This window comes from Onychomys torridus, chromosome 20, assembly GCF_903995425.1.
Source record: "Onychomys torridus chromosome 20, mOncTor1.1, whole genome shotgun sequence".
NCBI lineage: Eukaryota > Metazoa > Chordata > Mammalia > Rodentia > Cricetidae > Onychomys > Onychomys torridus.
This window is the reverse complement of record NC_050462.1, coordinates 19,235,296-19,249,221: the sequence shown is the minus strand read 5'-3', so window position 1 is coordinate 19,249,221 and position 13,926 is coordinate 19,235,296. Positions and strand designations below refer to the sequence as shown.

The following is a 13,926-nucleotide window of genomic DNA, read 5'->3' as shown; positions in this document are numbered from 1 at the left end:
CAGGCTTATATAATGACATATGCCTGTAATCCCTGGGCTGGGGACGGTTATTAGCCAGCCAGGCAAACCAATAAGGCAGCCAAGCAAATCAATAAACTTCGGGTTCAGTGAAAGAGCCTGTGTCAAAAGAATAAAGGTGGAAAAAGACTGAGAAAAGATGCCTGACATCAACCTCTGGTCCCCCACAAACATACGCGCACACACCTACACACAACGGGACTAGGAAGTACATACACTACACACATACACAATGCACACCACACAGACAAAACCGAACAAGGGCCAAGTGGCAGCGGAGGAATGATACCTGAGGCTGGCCTCTGCTGTGCATATGCCTGCTCCCTCCCACCGAATAGTATCTGACCTACACAACAGGTGAGGTGGAGTGTGTGTGTGTGGGCGCTGTGCTGGTGTTAAAACAGGGCAGATCTCTAAGCGAGGCAGCCAAGTGGAGAATCGAGCAAAGAAATCACGTGCACATAGGCAAAATGTAATTAAATTTTTTTCCCTTTTATTGAAAATAGAATCTTGGCTGGGTACACCTTCAATTCCAGCACTCGGTAGGCAGAGGCAGGTGGATCTCTGTGAGTTCGAGGCTAGCCTGATCTACAAAGCGCATTCCAGGATAGCTAGGACTGTTACACAGAGAAACCTTGCCTCAAGAAAAAAGAAAGGAAGGAAGGAAGGAAGGAAGGAAGGAAGGAAGGAAGGAAGGAAGGAAGGAAAATAGAATCTTGGCTGGGTACACATTTAATTCCAGCACTTGGCAGGCAGAGGCAGGCAGATCTCTGTCGAGGCCAGCCTGGGCTACAGAGAAGAGCTCCAGGACAGCCAGGGCTACAAAGAGGCACCCCGACTGAAAAATCCAAAATAAATAAATAAATGAAGAAAATATTCTTTTCTCATACGACATATCCTATTACTTCCCCCTCTTGCTATTCCCTCCAGTTCTTCTTCCCCCTCTCAGCACCCTCTGGATCCAATCCTTTAAGTACATTTTAAAAATCACTGCCAGCGTGTTGAGGGGGTGGCTAACTAACAACTGCCTGCCGCTTGCTGGGCAGTGAAGGCGTGTGTGAAATGGGTGGTCTCGGGTTTATAGTGTGGGAGTGGGTCTAGGAATTGCCACTGGCTCAAATACTATCTCAGACATTCCAGACGGACTGGATTTTTGCCTGGAGTGTGTAAAGGGATGGATGTGGGAATGGTGTGTTGTAGGCTGCACAGTGGGATGCGTTTGTGAGGGGCCTCGGTGAAGAACATGGGCAGGCAGAGGAGTCTCGAGCTGAAGCTACCGAGTGCTGTGGATATCGCTCTGTGTAAATAAAGTTCTGATTGGCCAGTGGCCAGGCAGGAAGTATAGGCGGGACAAGAGAAAAGAGAATTCTGGGAACAGGAAGGCAGAGAGGAGACACCGCCAGCCACCGCCATGAAAAGCAACATGTAGACACTGGTAAGCCACACGCCATGTGGCAAAGTATAGACCAACAGAAATGGGTTAATTTAAGATAGAAAACGGCCATACAGTTTGTAAGCAATATAAGTTTCTGTGTGCTTTCTTGGTTGGGTCTGAGCGACTGTGGGACTGGCGGGTAAGAGAGATTTGTCCTGACTGGGCCAGGCAGGAAAACTCTAACTACAACTGAGAAAGCCACAGGACGGAAAAACCTCACGGTAGGTTTAGAACGTGGATTTAGGAGGCAGATGATCAGGGTCTGCTTCTGACCACAAATGGAGCTGCTGGAGAGGCGTGGAGACAGTCTGGAAAGGCCCCCTTTCTCACTCTCTGTCACCACCTGTTCGCCCCGCTGACTCCTCCCTCAGCATTTTATTCCACCACAGAGCTGGCCTTCTGTTATCCTATACAATGGCACTCGTCCAGCCTTTCCGATCCTCAGCCTATCTCTTCGGATCTAAAGCTCAGAGCTAGGATGGGCTCAGGCACAGGCCATTTGCTCATTCTTCTTCGGCCTCTTCCCCGTGACCAGATCCCTTCCCGTGACCTTAAATGTCCTGTATCTCTTACCCTCCCTAACGTCTCCTAGCAAACCCTCACCCTGGCTTGAGGATCGCCGCCCTCACACGCACCAACGCTTTTCTGATGGAACTTCTGTAACAGCTCTTGGGGGATTCTTTACTAATCTGTTTTGTTTCGGTTCCACACAGTAGCCACGATGATAAGGTCAAAGCATAAATCAGATCCTAAACCCCTAGACTGGGTCCCTGAATACGCTTCTGTTTCCTGTGGCTGCTGTAACACATCACTGTCAACTTAGAAAGTTAAAACAACACAGGTTTATTGTCACAGGTCTGGAGGCCAGAGGTCAAGGTGCTGCCAGAAAAACAGTCCCTCCAGAGGCCCTGGGAGGTCCATTCCCTTTCCCTGGGTGCCCGTCCTCACTGCCGTCTGCCATCTGGCCTCTGGCTTCCTATGGCTGCCCCTTTATCTGTTTTCTACTGGTTTGTTTGGTTTGAGGGACTGGGTCACTCTCTGTAGCCCAGGCTAATCTAATACTCACAGTAATCCTGCCTCAGCTTTGCTAATGCTCGGGCTTCCTGGCCTGCTGACTGCTCTGTGTTTTCCATTTGTGCCTGCCTCCCTCTGTATCCCAGGCCAGCCTCACTCACACAGTAGGTCCCTTCCTCTGCCTTCCCAGGGCTTCAGGACAGGCATGGGCTACGGTGTGTTTTTTCTTCAAAGGGCGTTTGTCACAGAATTTACCACTCGGATGATCTCACCGCAAGATCATTCATAAATTATGATCATAAAAATCTTTTTGCCCAAATAAAGACACATCATAGGTTCCAGGGACTGAAAACAGGCAAATCTCCTGTAGGCCCACCAGCCGCCATCTGCCTGGCTATACAGTCCAAGACCCATCTAAGCTCTGGCTGCCCATCCTCAGGCTCACCTCTCCCTGTCTCCCTGAGTCCCAGACTCTACCCTTCCGGCACTTTCCTGCTTCTCTAAGACAAGGTCATTCCCACCCTTGGCCTTTTCCTACACGCTCCTTCTCTGCTGTCTACCTAGCTGACAGGGCTTCAGTTAAATATTCTGTGCACAATTATTCCTTTACCCCTCACTCCATTTTGACTGTCACCCCCAAACACGCGGTTGCTTTTCCCCAGCTCTGACTGTTCCCTTGTTCTATCCAGCGGAGTGAGTTAGTTACACAGGATCTGTGGGTTTCCTCGTGCCTATTTGTCTTGCCCACTGGACTATGAACCTTTATATCATTTTAGGAAACGCGTCAGCTTTGTTCCCGTGCATGTATATTAGAGCGCAGGATAGCATGAACTAAAGGAGTACTGAGTCAACACTCCCTCCCTTCCCCCTTTTGAACGGGCTGGAGAACTGCAAACAAAGGGCTTAGAATTCGGAGCAGACAGCACAGAACACCTCTCACCCACTGAAGACTTACAGTGTGCCCTGCCTAGCCCGGGCAAGCCATAAAACTGAGCAAACAGAAAAAAGCATATCTGATGATTACTAGCAAATTATAATGGCCATCCATTTGGCCACGGGCACAGCTGGATGAGGAAGGTATTCATTCCCCATTTTGTACTCGCCACCTCCTAGCCACGAGATGGCCTACAGTTTCTCAGAATTGCTAGGAGAAACTGATAAAGCCTAACTTTCACCTTCGACCTAATACTGAGCTGGAGGATTAACGTATGTACTACCAAAAATCTCTTCCTTGGGATGCCTGGAGTTTTCCAGCCTCTCTTCTTCTCCACAAGTAATTTTTCAATTGAAATATAATTCGCATACCACAATCCCCACCCTTTGCTACAGGATTCAGTGTTTCTCACCAAGTGGAATTACTGTCACTCATTCCAGAATATTCTCATCACATTACTCTTCCCTCCAAGAACAACCATTCTCTACTCCTCCCTCTCCAGAGCCCTGGTAACCACAAATATACAACACATAGTTTGTCCAGTTGTTTTTACATTCATAAAACTGAAACACAGAGACATGACATGATTTACAAAGAGTTGCTTAGGGAGCAAGCAGTAGCATTTATAGGAACTTTTTTTTATGTAAAAGCAAAACGAGCCACGGGTGGGGTGGGGGAGTGGCAGTGGGGTGGCGTATGTACGCCTTTAATCCCAGCCCTCAGAGAAGTCGGAGGCAGGTGTCTCTATGAGTTCGAGGCCAGCCTGGTCTATACAGTGAGTGCCAAGACAGCCAGGACTGTTACAGGGAAACCCTGTCTTGAAAAACAAAAAAACAAAACAAAGAAAAAATGCTTGCTGTATCCCTTAAATGTGGCCAATACCTCTGATAAGAGCAGGGTACTCAGAATAAACACTTTCAGGGCAACACAGCTCACCAGAAAGAGGCAAGGCAGGAGGATCAGAAGTTTAAGGTTATCCTTGGCTACACAGCAAGTCTGAGGAGAGTCTGGGATTCCTGGAACCCTGTCTCAAAAGGAAAAAAAAATTACTCATGCTTCTGGTGGAAAGGAACAGCACTTATGGACATGGAAGAGTGTGAGGCTGCAGTTTAGGAGACAAGCGTTTTCTTTTCAGCTCAAGATTTTCAAAGGAGGAAACCGCTTGTGTCCTTGTACAGTAGACAGGCTGGGTCCCAGGGAACCTTATCTTTTCCAGTTTGTTCTTATGCAGTTAATGCACAATAGTGCTGACACCACTTCTGAATCCTTTCTGGTTAACACATCTTACATAGTCAAGCAGGAAACCTGACTTTCTAAATACCCTATCTGAACTTTCAAGTAAGGAAAGTAATTCTATGGACTAAAATCATCGGAATCCATTTGCAAAAATAATTACGCATACATTTTATTGCATGTCTTAATCATCATTACAAATACCACCAAAAAAAAAAAGAAAAGAGTCACTGCTCAAAAGACATAAATCTATCTGAACCTCAGCTTTGTGCTCACTGGAAAATATTATTAAAGTAGTAATTCAAAAAGACAAGTCAAATCTAAATTTTACTCATTAAAACCAAGTCACTGAAACAACTAAGAGTATAAAACTTAAACAACTTTTGCCTAGAATATTTTCGTCTGCTAACATCAACGTACACACAAGAGCCTCTTGGCTGAGTCAACACGCTTTCCCTTACAAACAAGGTATTTAAAGTTACAGAAAGCCTTCTAATGACCATATTATTTTTTAATAAGAAAACAACCACTAAGCTGCTTAAGTAGATAATCTATTCACAGGACTGGCCAGTAGATGACAAAATGGAAACTCCTTGTGTATCAAATACTTTCATAACATTTAATTTAAGCATGTAAATTCGCTTAAAAGATCAACCCCCAACTATCTACAGCAAAATAGAGAACTTGGGCAGGTAACAATAAATTGGAAATAAGAAGTGAAAGAATATTTTGCATGTTTCATTATGGTGTGCTTTTGTAATGAAATTGGAACACGCCCACATATAAAAACATAACCCTAGTTTCCTTTGTTATGAATTATGGATATAAATAAGCCACCAGCCTAAAAAGTCATAACTACCAATACAGAGAAAAAAGTAAACACACAGAATTAAACACTCTAGTCTTGAAGGCTTTTCCCTTTTTGATAGGGGTATCAAGGTACTAAATAAAAGTAATTTCAATAGTCACTTCCAGATTAAATCCATTTTCATTCTCTCATATGATAGAAGGCTAACAAGAACAAAAAGAAAAATTCTGCATAAAAGCGAAAAAAAAATTGTTCTCAAGAGGACATGGGCAAGGCAAGAGTGCATTTAGGCGAACTTCCTTCTGAATGGATACTTTTATATATTTTCCTTTAATAAAACCCAGGGTCAAGCACTGCTCACAGAATCTAGACAAATCTTCGACAGACTTTGAGGTTGCCGGATAACTTATGGAAAGCAGTACCAGATTTTCATTCTAAGAGTCAACGAGAGCGAAACAGTCACAGGTACACACAAGCTTTAATGTTTTGAAATGGTCACCTTAAAAAAGTTACTTTCAATCCAGGGTTTACAAAGTTTCCTCTCTCCATCCAAGCTGTCAAAGTGAACAGTGAAAACCATTTTCTTGTGAATTCCTGAGGACTGGTTCTCTATGGAGCAATACATTTTTCATACCACAGTCAAGGAGCTGAGACTCACTCCCAAATTTACCCTGTGATTTCTGGGTAAAACTTTAGTAGGGAACCAGTAAATGTCTTAAAACGTATTTACTTCTGAAATAATTTAGTTTGGGAAATAGTTATACTCTTCGTCAAAGAGTTACTTTGAAAGTTTAAAACTTTTAAAAGACACAATCAACTGTCAAAATAAAATGACTATACAACTGACTATAATAACATCCATGGAGAAACACACCACCTCAGGTGGGCTCAGCTCATGGAAGTTTCAAACTGGCTTCTCCATCTTCAACACTGAACATTGCTCAGCTGCTCAGCACTACCTATGTTCAAAGTAAGGACACAAAAGTGTTCCTAGAAGTCACAATGGGTGAGTTGGGGACAGGAGGATGTACAACTGATCTTTCAGATTGAGAGGGATCCTCAAGAACCAATCCAGCTAGTCACGAGGAAACTGAGGCCCAAGCAAGATAACGGACTCAACCGAGGTCATCCTTCCACTGAGCCATTAGTTCACCATTAGTGAGAGCTGCCAGGCTGCCAGGTGTTGGCAATGGGCTTGAAGGCAGCAATCAACAACTGCCAGGACAGTCTTTTCCCCCCGCTTAGCAATCTTAAGCTACATCATCCAAATTTCCAGGTGGGCAAGAACTCATGGGGAGTTGAACACTAATTACAGAGCTGGGTCCACTTTCAGTTTCACACATTTCAGTAAACACATAGGGGTTAGCTTCAGAGGTCTCAATGGTGTTAACTCAAAATGATTAGGCATTAACAAAGGGAGGCCCAGTATTCTGAGTCCCGTCCCAGTACATTCAAAACTTAAGGAAGTGCGGTCAGAAAATGCCCTATACTCACAAACAAGTTCCCCAAGAGGACAGCTTACAGAGTCAGAGTGATGTGAGGTATCGATATCTATATAGGTCAGTTCAGTCCAATAGCTCACGTGTGCAAAGAACGGACTATCAATGTCTCACCATTTCATTTCGGCCTGAGTCAAGGTTTCTGAGCAGACTTGCATTCCAAACTTGCATGCAGACTAACACCCTCTGCCAATGAAACATATATTGACACCAGGCCTTTTCCTCAAGATCAAATTCACCCAACTTCTACTTGATCATAGACAAATTAGTTTTTAAAAACCTCAAATTTAATGTGCTGCCTCAAAGAAATTCAAATCCTACAAAGTCAAAATAGTAATAGCTCTAGCTACACATTCACAAGTTTTGATTAAAAAAAAAAGGACATGCAGTGAATTTACCAATCAGCATGATCATACCCCATTTTGCTTGGACTTTTACATTCTTTAATATTAAGTCTTGAACTTAAGTGTGTATGTCATGGTGCTATGGATCAGACACAGGGTCTTGCCTATGCTGCTGAGCTACACCCACAGCCCACACTTAAGGGTTTTGTGCATCTTAATTCACAGCAGCTTCTTTAAAGAGAAGTAGGGGACCACATGGACAAAGCTTTTAAATAAAACAACCCACGAAGAAAGAAGGCACTTTGAGATATGGAGCAGCGTTGCCCTGTGCTCCCGCTTCAGAGTGATATCCCCAGATGAACCGTGGCTTTCCAGTGTTCTCTCGGCCAGCTGCTGGGTGACTTCTGGGAAAAACACAATCATCACTGGGCACTTGGACTTTCCAGAAGCTACTGTCAGCTCCCCAAAAGAGATGCTGTCCTGCTTATCTATCTCTCAAAACTCCAGAGCTGATTTTTATCAAGGGCATCACATGTTTTCATCTGTACACTAGGTCGGCCTTCAGCCGTCCGGAAAGCACTAAGACACAGTCCTGTGTGAGGGTGAAAAATAGTTCCGTCTTCCTTAAAATGCCAGATGATGTTTACTGGAGTCGGGAGACCATCTTTGGGACAGTTCTGCATCCCTACATGATTCTTTTGTTCAGGGACCTCTGCACATAATTCGGTCACAGAATTAAATCTGATTTCTTTGTTGGAAGTGTACTCAAAGAATTGATTGCCTCCTTGACCGTGGCAGCCAAACAAGGAAAGGTTAGCGCCTGTGGGGTTGTTGTCAGGCGCATTATAATCTAAGCACTCCGAAGAGATGCCCATACTGCGAATAGCTCCGTGCCAGCCAGGTCTATCCTCAGGGACGTGTAAGTTAGAAAACACGTTTTTCAAATACCAGTCGAAGCTCTTGCATTTCAGCCGCTCCCTCAGTAACTTTCTTTCAGAAATATCACCGTAGGCCTCTTTCCGAGCTGGAGGGTTCCGGTTATAGAAGTGTTCTTTGTATTCATCCATCCAGACTTCGGCTGCCCTGGCAGTATTCTGTAGGAAATTGGGGCGCGCATATGGCGCCCGCTTGGGGAACACATGGCCCACGTGAGAACATGGGTGGATCTCCAGTTTGCCACCACACTGCCAAACCCTGAAAGACAGCTCAAGGTTTTCGCCTCCCCATACTTCCATCCCAGTGTCATACGTTCCCAGGTACTGAAAATACTTCTTGCTGACAGCAAACAGTCCCCCTGCCATGGTGGGTGAGCGGATGGGGTCAATTCTTGATGTCCGCCTATCCCTTTCATGTTTGGGGACAGAATGCCACTGGAATGTTAAACGCCAGTCAAACCCACCAATCATGGGCTCCCCAGTCTGCATGTAGAATTCGAAAGTATTCCAATCGATTGTATCAATAACAGGGCATACAATTGCCGTTTCATCTGTACTAATCCTTTCTAAAAGGGGTTCCAACCAACCAGTGTTACACTCACAGTGGCAGTCCAGGAACGTGAGGACATCCCCGGTGGCGAAAGTGGCCCCAATGAGGCGGGCTCGGACCAACCCCTCTCTCTTATTGGTTCTAATCAAGCGAACTCTCTCGAGATTGCTGATGTACGTTTCAAGCTGTCCCTTCAAATAAACTCTGTCACTCAAGTCATCGACCAAGATGATCTCCTTCAAAAGCACCGCGGGAGAAGTTTCTAAAACACTGTGAATGGTTCGAAGCAGAGTGGACCAGGCTTCATTATAGAAGGCGATGATAACGGAGGTGGTGGGAAGCGACCTGTAGTGGAACTTCTTGGCTTTACACTCAGGCATTCTTTTATCCTCTATGTGGCGGTGCAGGGAGATCTTGTCACTGACGTAAATATTGATGGCATATCTCTCCACGAGTTCTTCTTGCTGCTTCAGCTCACCCTCGTTGAGCTGGAGTTTGCTTGCTCTCCCCCATTCCCCAAGAGCATGGGAATCTGCAGGGGGCTTTAGATAAAGAGGCTGAGACAAATCCTCCTCCCTCGTCCCAAGGTCTGAGAGCCGCCTTGGACCCAGCTCCCTGGCCTGGCCGGCTCCTGGGGAGGCATACAAAGTGGAGACTGAGAGCTCCACCAGGATGTAAGCCAGTGTTAAAAGCGCCAGCAGCAGGCAGCTCTTGCCTGCCCAGGTCCACCTCACGGCCATCCGGATCGCGGCGGGTCGTGCGTAGACACGGCCAGCCAGCCAGCACGCGGGGGAAGTGCGGCGGAGCCTGCAGCTGGAGTTCCCGGCTCAGGTAGGGGCGAACTTCCCACCAGGTCCCTCCTTTCATGTAGGCGCTCGGCTCCTTCCCGGACACCGGAGTTTCCCCAGGGATCACTGGAGACCCCCTCGCTCCTCGGCCTCCGGTGCAGCTCAACTGCTCGGTCCCCACTTCCTCCTGCTCGCCTCAGAACTTTTCACAAACTCTCCGGCCAATACTCCACCCTCCCCGGGGCCCGATCACAAACCCCTCCCCTTCCCACTCACTCCTCCTGGTGGTTAGTTCACGAAAGTTGTCTGTCAGGCCCAGACCGGCGACGTCGGTACTGAGCAGAGAGGGACCTAGAGTGGCCCGGTGTGCCCCATCGCGCCTGGCTCCCTCGGACAGGGACGAAGGAGAAGGGAAGAAAGGTTTTTCAACCAAGTGAGCTTTGGTTAGCGTCACACAAAAAGAAAAGAACTAAACGAGACAAAAAACCAGAACAACAACAACAACAAAGAAAAAAAAAAAACTTACCAAGTTGTTTGCAGTTGGGGCTGAAGCTCACGGAGGTGATCGCAGCTTTGTGACCTTTAAAATAACGTTCCAGAACCGGGTCCTCCTAGGATGGAAAGTTGTCAAGTCTGAAAGCAGGTGCAGAATTCGGAACTCTCGGGAATCAGAGGTCAACGTTGCTGGTCACCGCCCCCCCCCCCCCCCCGCCCCAGCCCTCTCGTCCCGGAGACCGAAGAGAAAGACCTCCGGCTGGCTCATCGGTGGGCAGCGAGGGTGGCGAGGGCATCACCTCCGGGGGGACAGGCTCAGGAACTGCCCCTGTCATCCCCTTCCAACCGGAGGAGCCCCCCCGCCTCCGCCACGCCACGCCCTAGCCCCAGGCTCGCAGCCTGGGGAGCCGCCCCGGCCCGCCCACCGCGCCGGGGAGCCGCCGGTGCACGCCGCGGGCACCCGCGCCCTTTAAACCTCCCAGGTGATTCTGACGCAGGCGTGGCGCGGAAGCCGGCCGGGGAGGCGCGGGGGAGCGTCCGAGAGCCGGGATCCCCGGGATCCCCGGGATCCCCGGAGCAGAGCTCACCACCCCGCCTGCGCACGGCGCTCCCGCTGCCAGGCAAAGGCGCCCAGCGAACGTTCGTTCGGCCGAGCTCCCGGGCCGGGGCTGCCCACACCCGTTGTGGTCCCCTACCTAGCCCCGCCGCCGTGAGATCGGCTCGGACAGCGGCGGGGACCTTACCGGGGCGGAGGCCATGCGGGGAGCGGGCAGCTCCGGGGGCCGGCAGGAGCCAGGGAGGGGCGGGGACGAGGGGGGACCGTACGGCGCCCGGAACCGTCAGCCCCGAGCGCCGGCGCCTCCCGGTCACTACAACAACGGCGGGCCAATCAAAGCCCGCGCTCCAGGCATGGCCAGACGAGCCCCGAGACGCCGCCCGCCCGCCCGCGTTTGCAGATGGCTGATGGCCCGGCGGGAGCGCGCCGCGGGGCTCCGGCGCCCGCACACAGCCAAGCCCGAGTGCATCCGAGGTAGCGGACCCCCGGGGGTTGCTGCCGGGAAGCGGGGAGTAAACCTGGGGAGAAATGGGATCCAGCGGGGGCGGGCGAGGCGGAGGTGAGCCTGTGATCGATGCGATCAGAGCTCTATTACACCTTAAAGAGACCGGGCCCCAAAGCGCGCCAGCTGATCCCGTGACACCAGAGAGGGAACTTTGATGTTCAGGCAGGCTAGTTTACATGCAACCGTGAATTCAGAGGAGCTTAAGTTCCTGGCGGAAGACTTGGGTTTTTTTAGTGACAGTTTTTGCTGGTGGTGTAGATACAAATGCTGGCAGCACATGATGGATGAACATTGTATTTAAATGTTCACCCCGTTATTTGCTGTATGTTCTGTTCTCATCTGAATATTTGCATATGCTTTGTGAAACTCAGACATATGTGAGGTAAAGCTACAAAATGTTGTCAATGGCACTTTATAAAAGAGAGGCCACATCTAGATGGTTCTTCAAAGCCCTTGCCACCAACCGATAACAAACCCTGCCCTGAAGCATAAAGGACTCATCTGAAAATTATATATGAAACAAAAATATTGGTGAAATTATTAAGGCCACTCCACGTAGTTAAAAGGGAGGTTTATTTTGTGGGGTAACTTACAAATGAAGGGATAGGTTGCAGGGTCTGGGAAAGGTATGGCGCCTTCCCGTGGTGTTCTCTGGAGAACTCAGCTCAGTCTACCTCCAGCGTCCAGGGTCCTGGAACGAAGAGAACCCTCTCCTCTGGATCCTGGGTCTTCAGCTTCCTCCCTCAGCCCGCCTTGTGGGCGTGACCATTACCGAAGCCTCAATGGGGGTTGGAACTTCCAGGCCAAGGCTGGGATGGCTACCTACTACACAAAAATTCTTGGCAACAAAATGTCATGATAACTGGTAAGAAACATGTTCCATGTAAATGAAAGATGCCTTAATTACAGGTTCTCCAACAGGCTGTATTGTGATTACATTTAGTCTTAACCACTATGTAGCAATTAAGTAGGTTCAGAATGACTGGAATACAATATTAGTTTGACATGCTGGTGGGTGGTTGTTAAATGTCCTTTTTATGTTTGACCCCAAGGGCTAAAAAAAAAAAAAAAAAAAATGGGTGGGGGGACGCCAATATTTTCCCTGCCCTCAAGAACTTGCCATTCTTGGGTTGGGCTGTAGCTCAATTGGAGAGTGCTTGCCTAGCATGAACTAATCTCTTGTGTCTCTTGCATCTACCCACAGCACCACACCAACCCAACCAGGCATTGGTGAGTTAGAGGCAGGAAGATCAGAAGTCCAGGGTCATCCTTGGCTACATTGTGAGTTTTGTGCCAACCTGGGACACATTGACTCTATTAACCAATACTAAAAGCAAACAACAAGGAGGCCTCAGTACTCTAACTCCAGGAGTCTCATATTTTAGTGTATTAATGCTGGTTGGGGTGAGGAGATCTGTTGCCAGAGATACTGATCCAACGTTTATGGGGCAGGACCTAGATCCCTACCTATATAACAAACTCCTTGGGTGATTGCTATGGGCGTCTTGACTGTGTACGCGACAAATGTTGCTCTAATAGAGGAAATGATGTGTTTGGAGTTTCACTGTGATGGAAAGCAGTGGTGCAGTTCATCTGGCTGACAGGCAGAAGAACGTGGATTTGATCCTCAACACTTAAACACACAGAATCAGCCCCTACCCTACCCCATGTGTGCAACAGAGGAGGAGGGAGGGAGAGAGGAGAGAGGGGAGAGGGAGAGGGAGAGAGAGAGAGAGAGAGAGAGAGAGAGAGAGAGAGAGAGAGAAGAATTGTATGAGAACTGGTACTGGCAACCTGTTACTTTGCCATTCTATGGTTCACCTTTTTAAAATGTTTAATGTTGGATGCTGATGAAAATGTAAAAGTGGTGCATAGCATTGTGAAAAATAGTCTGGCAATTACTCAGAAATTAAACAAACAATTTACTTATGATCCAGCAAAGCATGGACCAAACATCTATATTCACCAGCATTAATAGCAGAATTATACAAAGTAGCCTCAAACTAGAAACAACTAAGTATCCAACAGATTAATAGGTAAATATTTATACATAAAAGGAATATTATTTGGCCATAAAAACAAATGAAATTTGATACATGCTTCTAAATGCAAGCAAGTGAATAAGCCAGACATAAATAAAATCATGTTGTGTGATTAAATTTGATTAGATAGCAGAATAAGTAGATGCTTATTTCTGGTATATTTGATCATAGTGAAATAATGTCAGAAATGGGAGAAATTAAGGCTTCAGGAACTCGCATAGCTATGTCAAATTTGGGGCACATCAGATTAAAAGGAAGAAGATTGGAGAGATTAACTCAAAAGAAAAGAGAATACAAGTATAAAATTTGTTCTGATTGTCTGAGTACTGTTTTTGAAATCTTCAGTTTATCCCAAATGAATGTTTTTTTAAAAGATAATCAAGAAAGCCAGGAGGCAAAGCAAGTTCTGTGGTAGGTATTCCACAGATACTTGTTGAATTCCCTTATTATCAGTCATCTATTGCCATAATAGACAACTATAACTGTCAGAGGCAGACAAAAGTGGACTGTTTTTTAGTTCATTAAAAGACAAGACATGCTCTAAATAGATAAAAGAGAAAAGCCCTAGGGTATAGCCTGTTTCAGTTACTTTACTAAATGTTCATGCTGTCAAATTGCCTTCTAAGCATTTATGTTTATACCAATAAGCCTGGGCTACTCTCAACATTGGTTAGATGCTGTGGAATAATCCTCTTGTACACTGCGAGGATTTGTCACTTGAATTGTTTTAATAAAACGGAAAACGCCGATTGGCTAGTAGCCAGGCAGGC

The 13,926-nt window shown here is 47.1% G+C and overlaps 2 protein-coding genes across 4 annotated transcripts in view; both read right to left on the bottom strand.

Annotated features, from left to right (window-relative positions):
* The window catches only part of Poc1b (POC1 centriolar protein B), a 108,555-nt gene extending 97,413 nt beyond the window's left edge, over window positions 1–11,142 (bottom strand). Inside the window, exons 1-2 of one of the 3 annotated variants that reach the window (XM_036169729.1) lie at window positions 11,128–11,142; window positions 10,085–10,169 (exon numbers count right to left, since the gene is read on the bottom strand). Coding sequence is in view for 2 of the 3 variants with exons in the window: in XM_036169727.1 (XP_036025620.1) it covers window positions 10,085–10,169; window positions 10,797–10,811 (100 nt within the window). In the remaining variant the exon portion in view is untranslated. Of the gene's footprint in view, window positions 1–10,084; window positions 10,170–10,306; window positions 10,748–10,796; window positions 10,944–11,127 lie in introns of those variants that run through there. The other 2 variants (XM_036169727.1, XM_036169728.1) reach the window with 2 other exon arrangements.
* On the bottom strand, window positions 4,847–9,766 carry LOC118570956 (polypeptide N-acetylgalactosaminyltransferase 4). Its single transcript, XM_036169726.1, has one exon. The coding sequence runs from the start codon at window positions 9,508–9,510 to the stop codon at window positions 7,774–7,776; it is 1,737 nt and encodes a 578-aa protein (XP_036025619.1). The 5' UTR covers window positions 9,511–9,766; the 3' UTR covers window positions 4,847–7,773.
* Window positions 11,143–13,926: the final 2,784 nt, after the last annotated feature.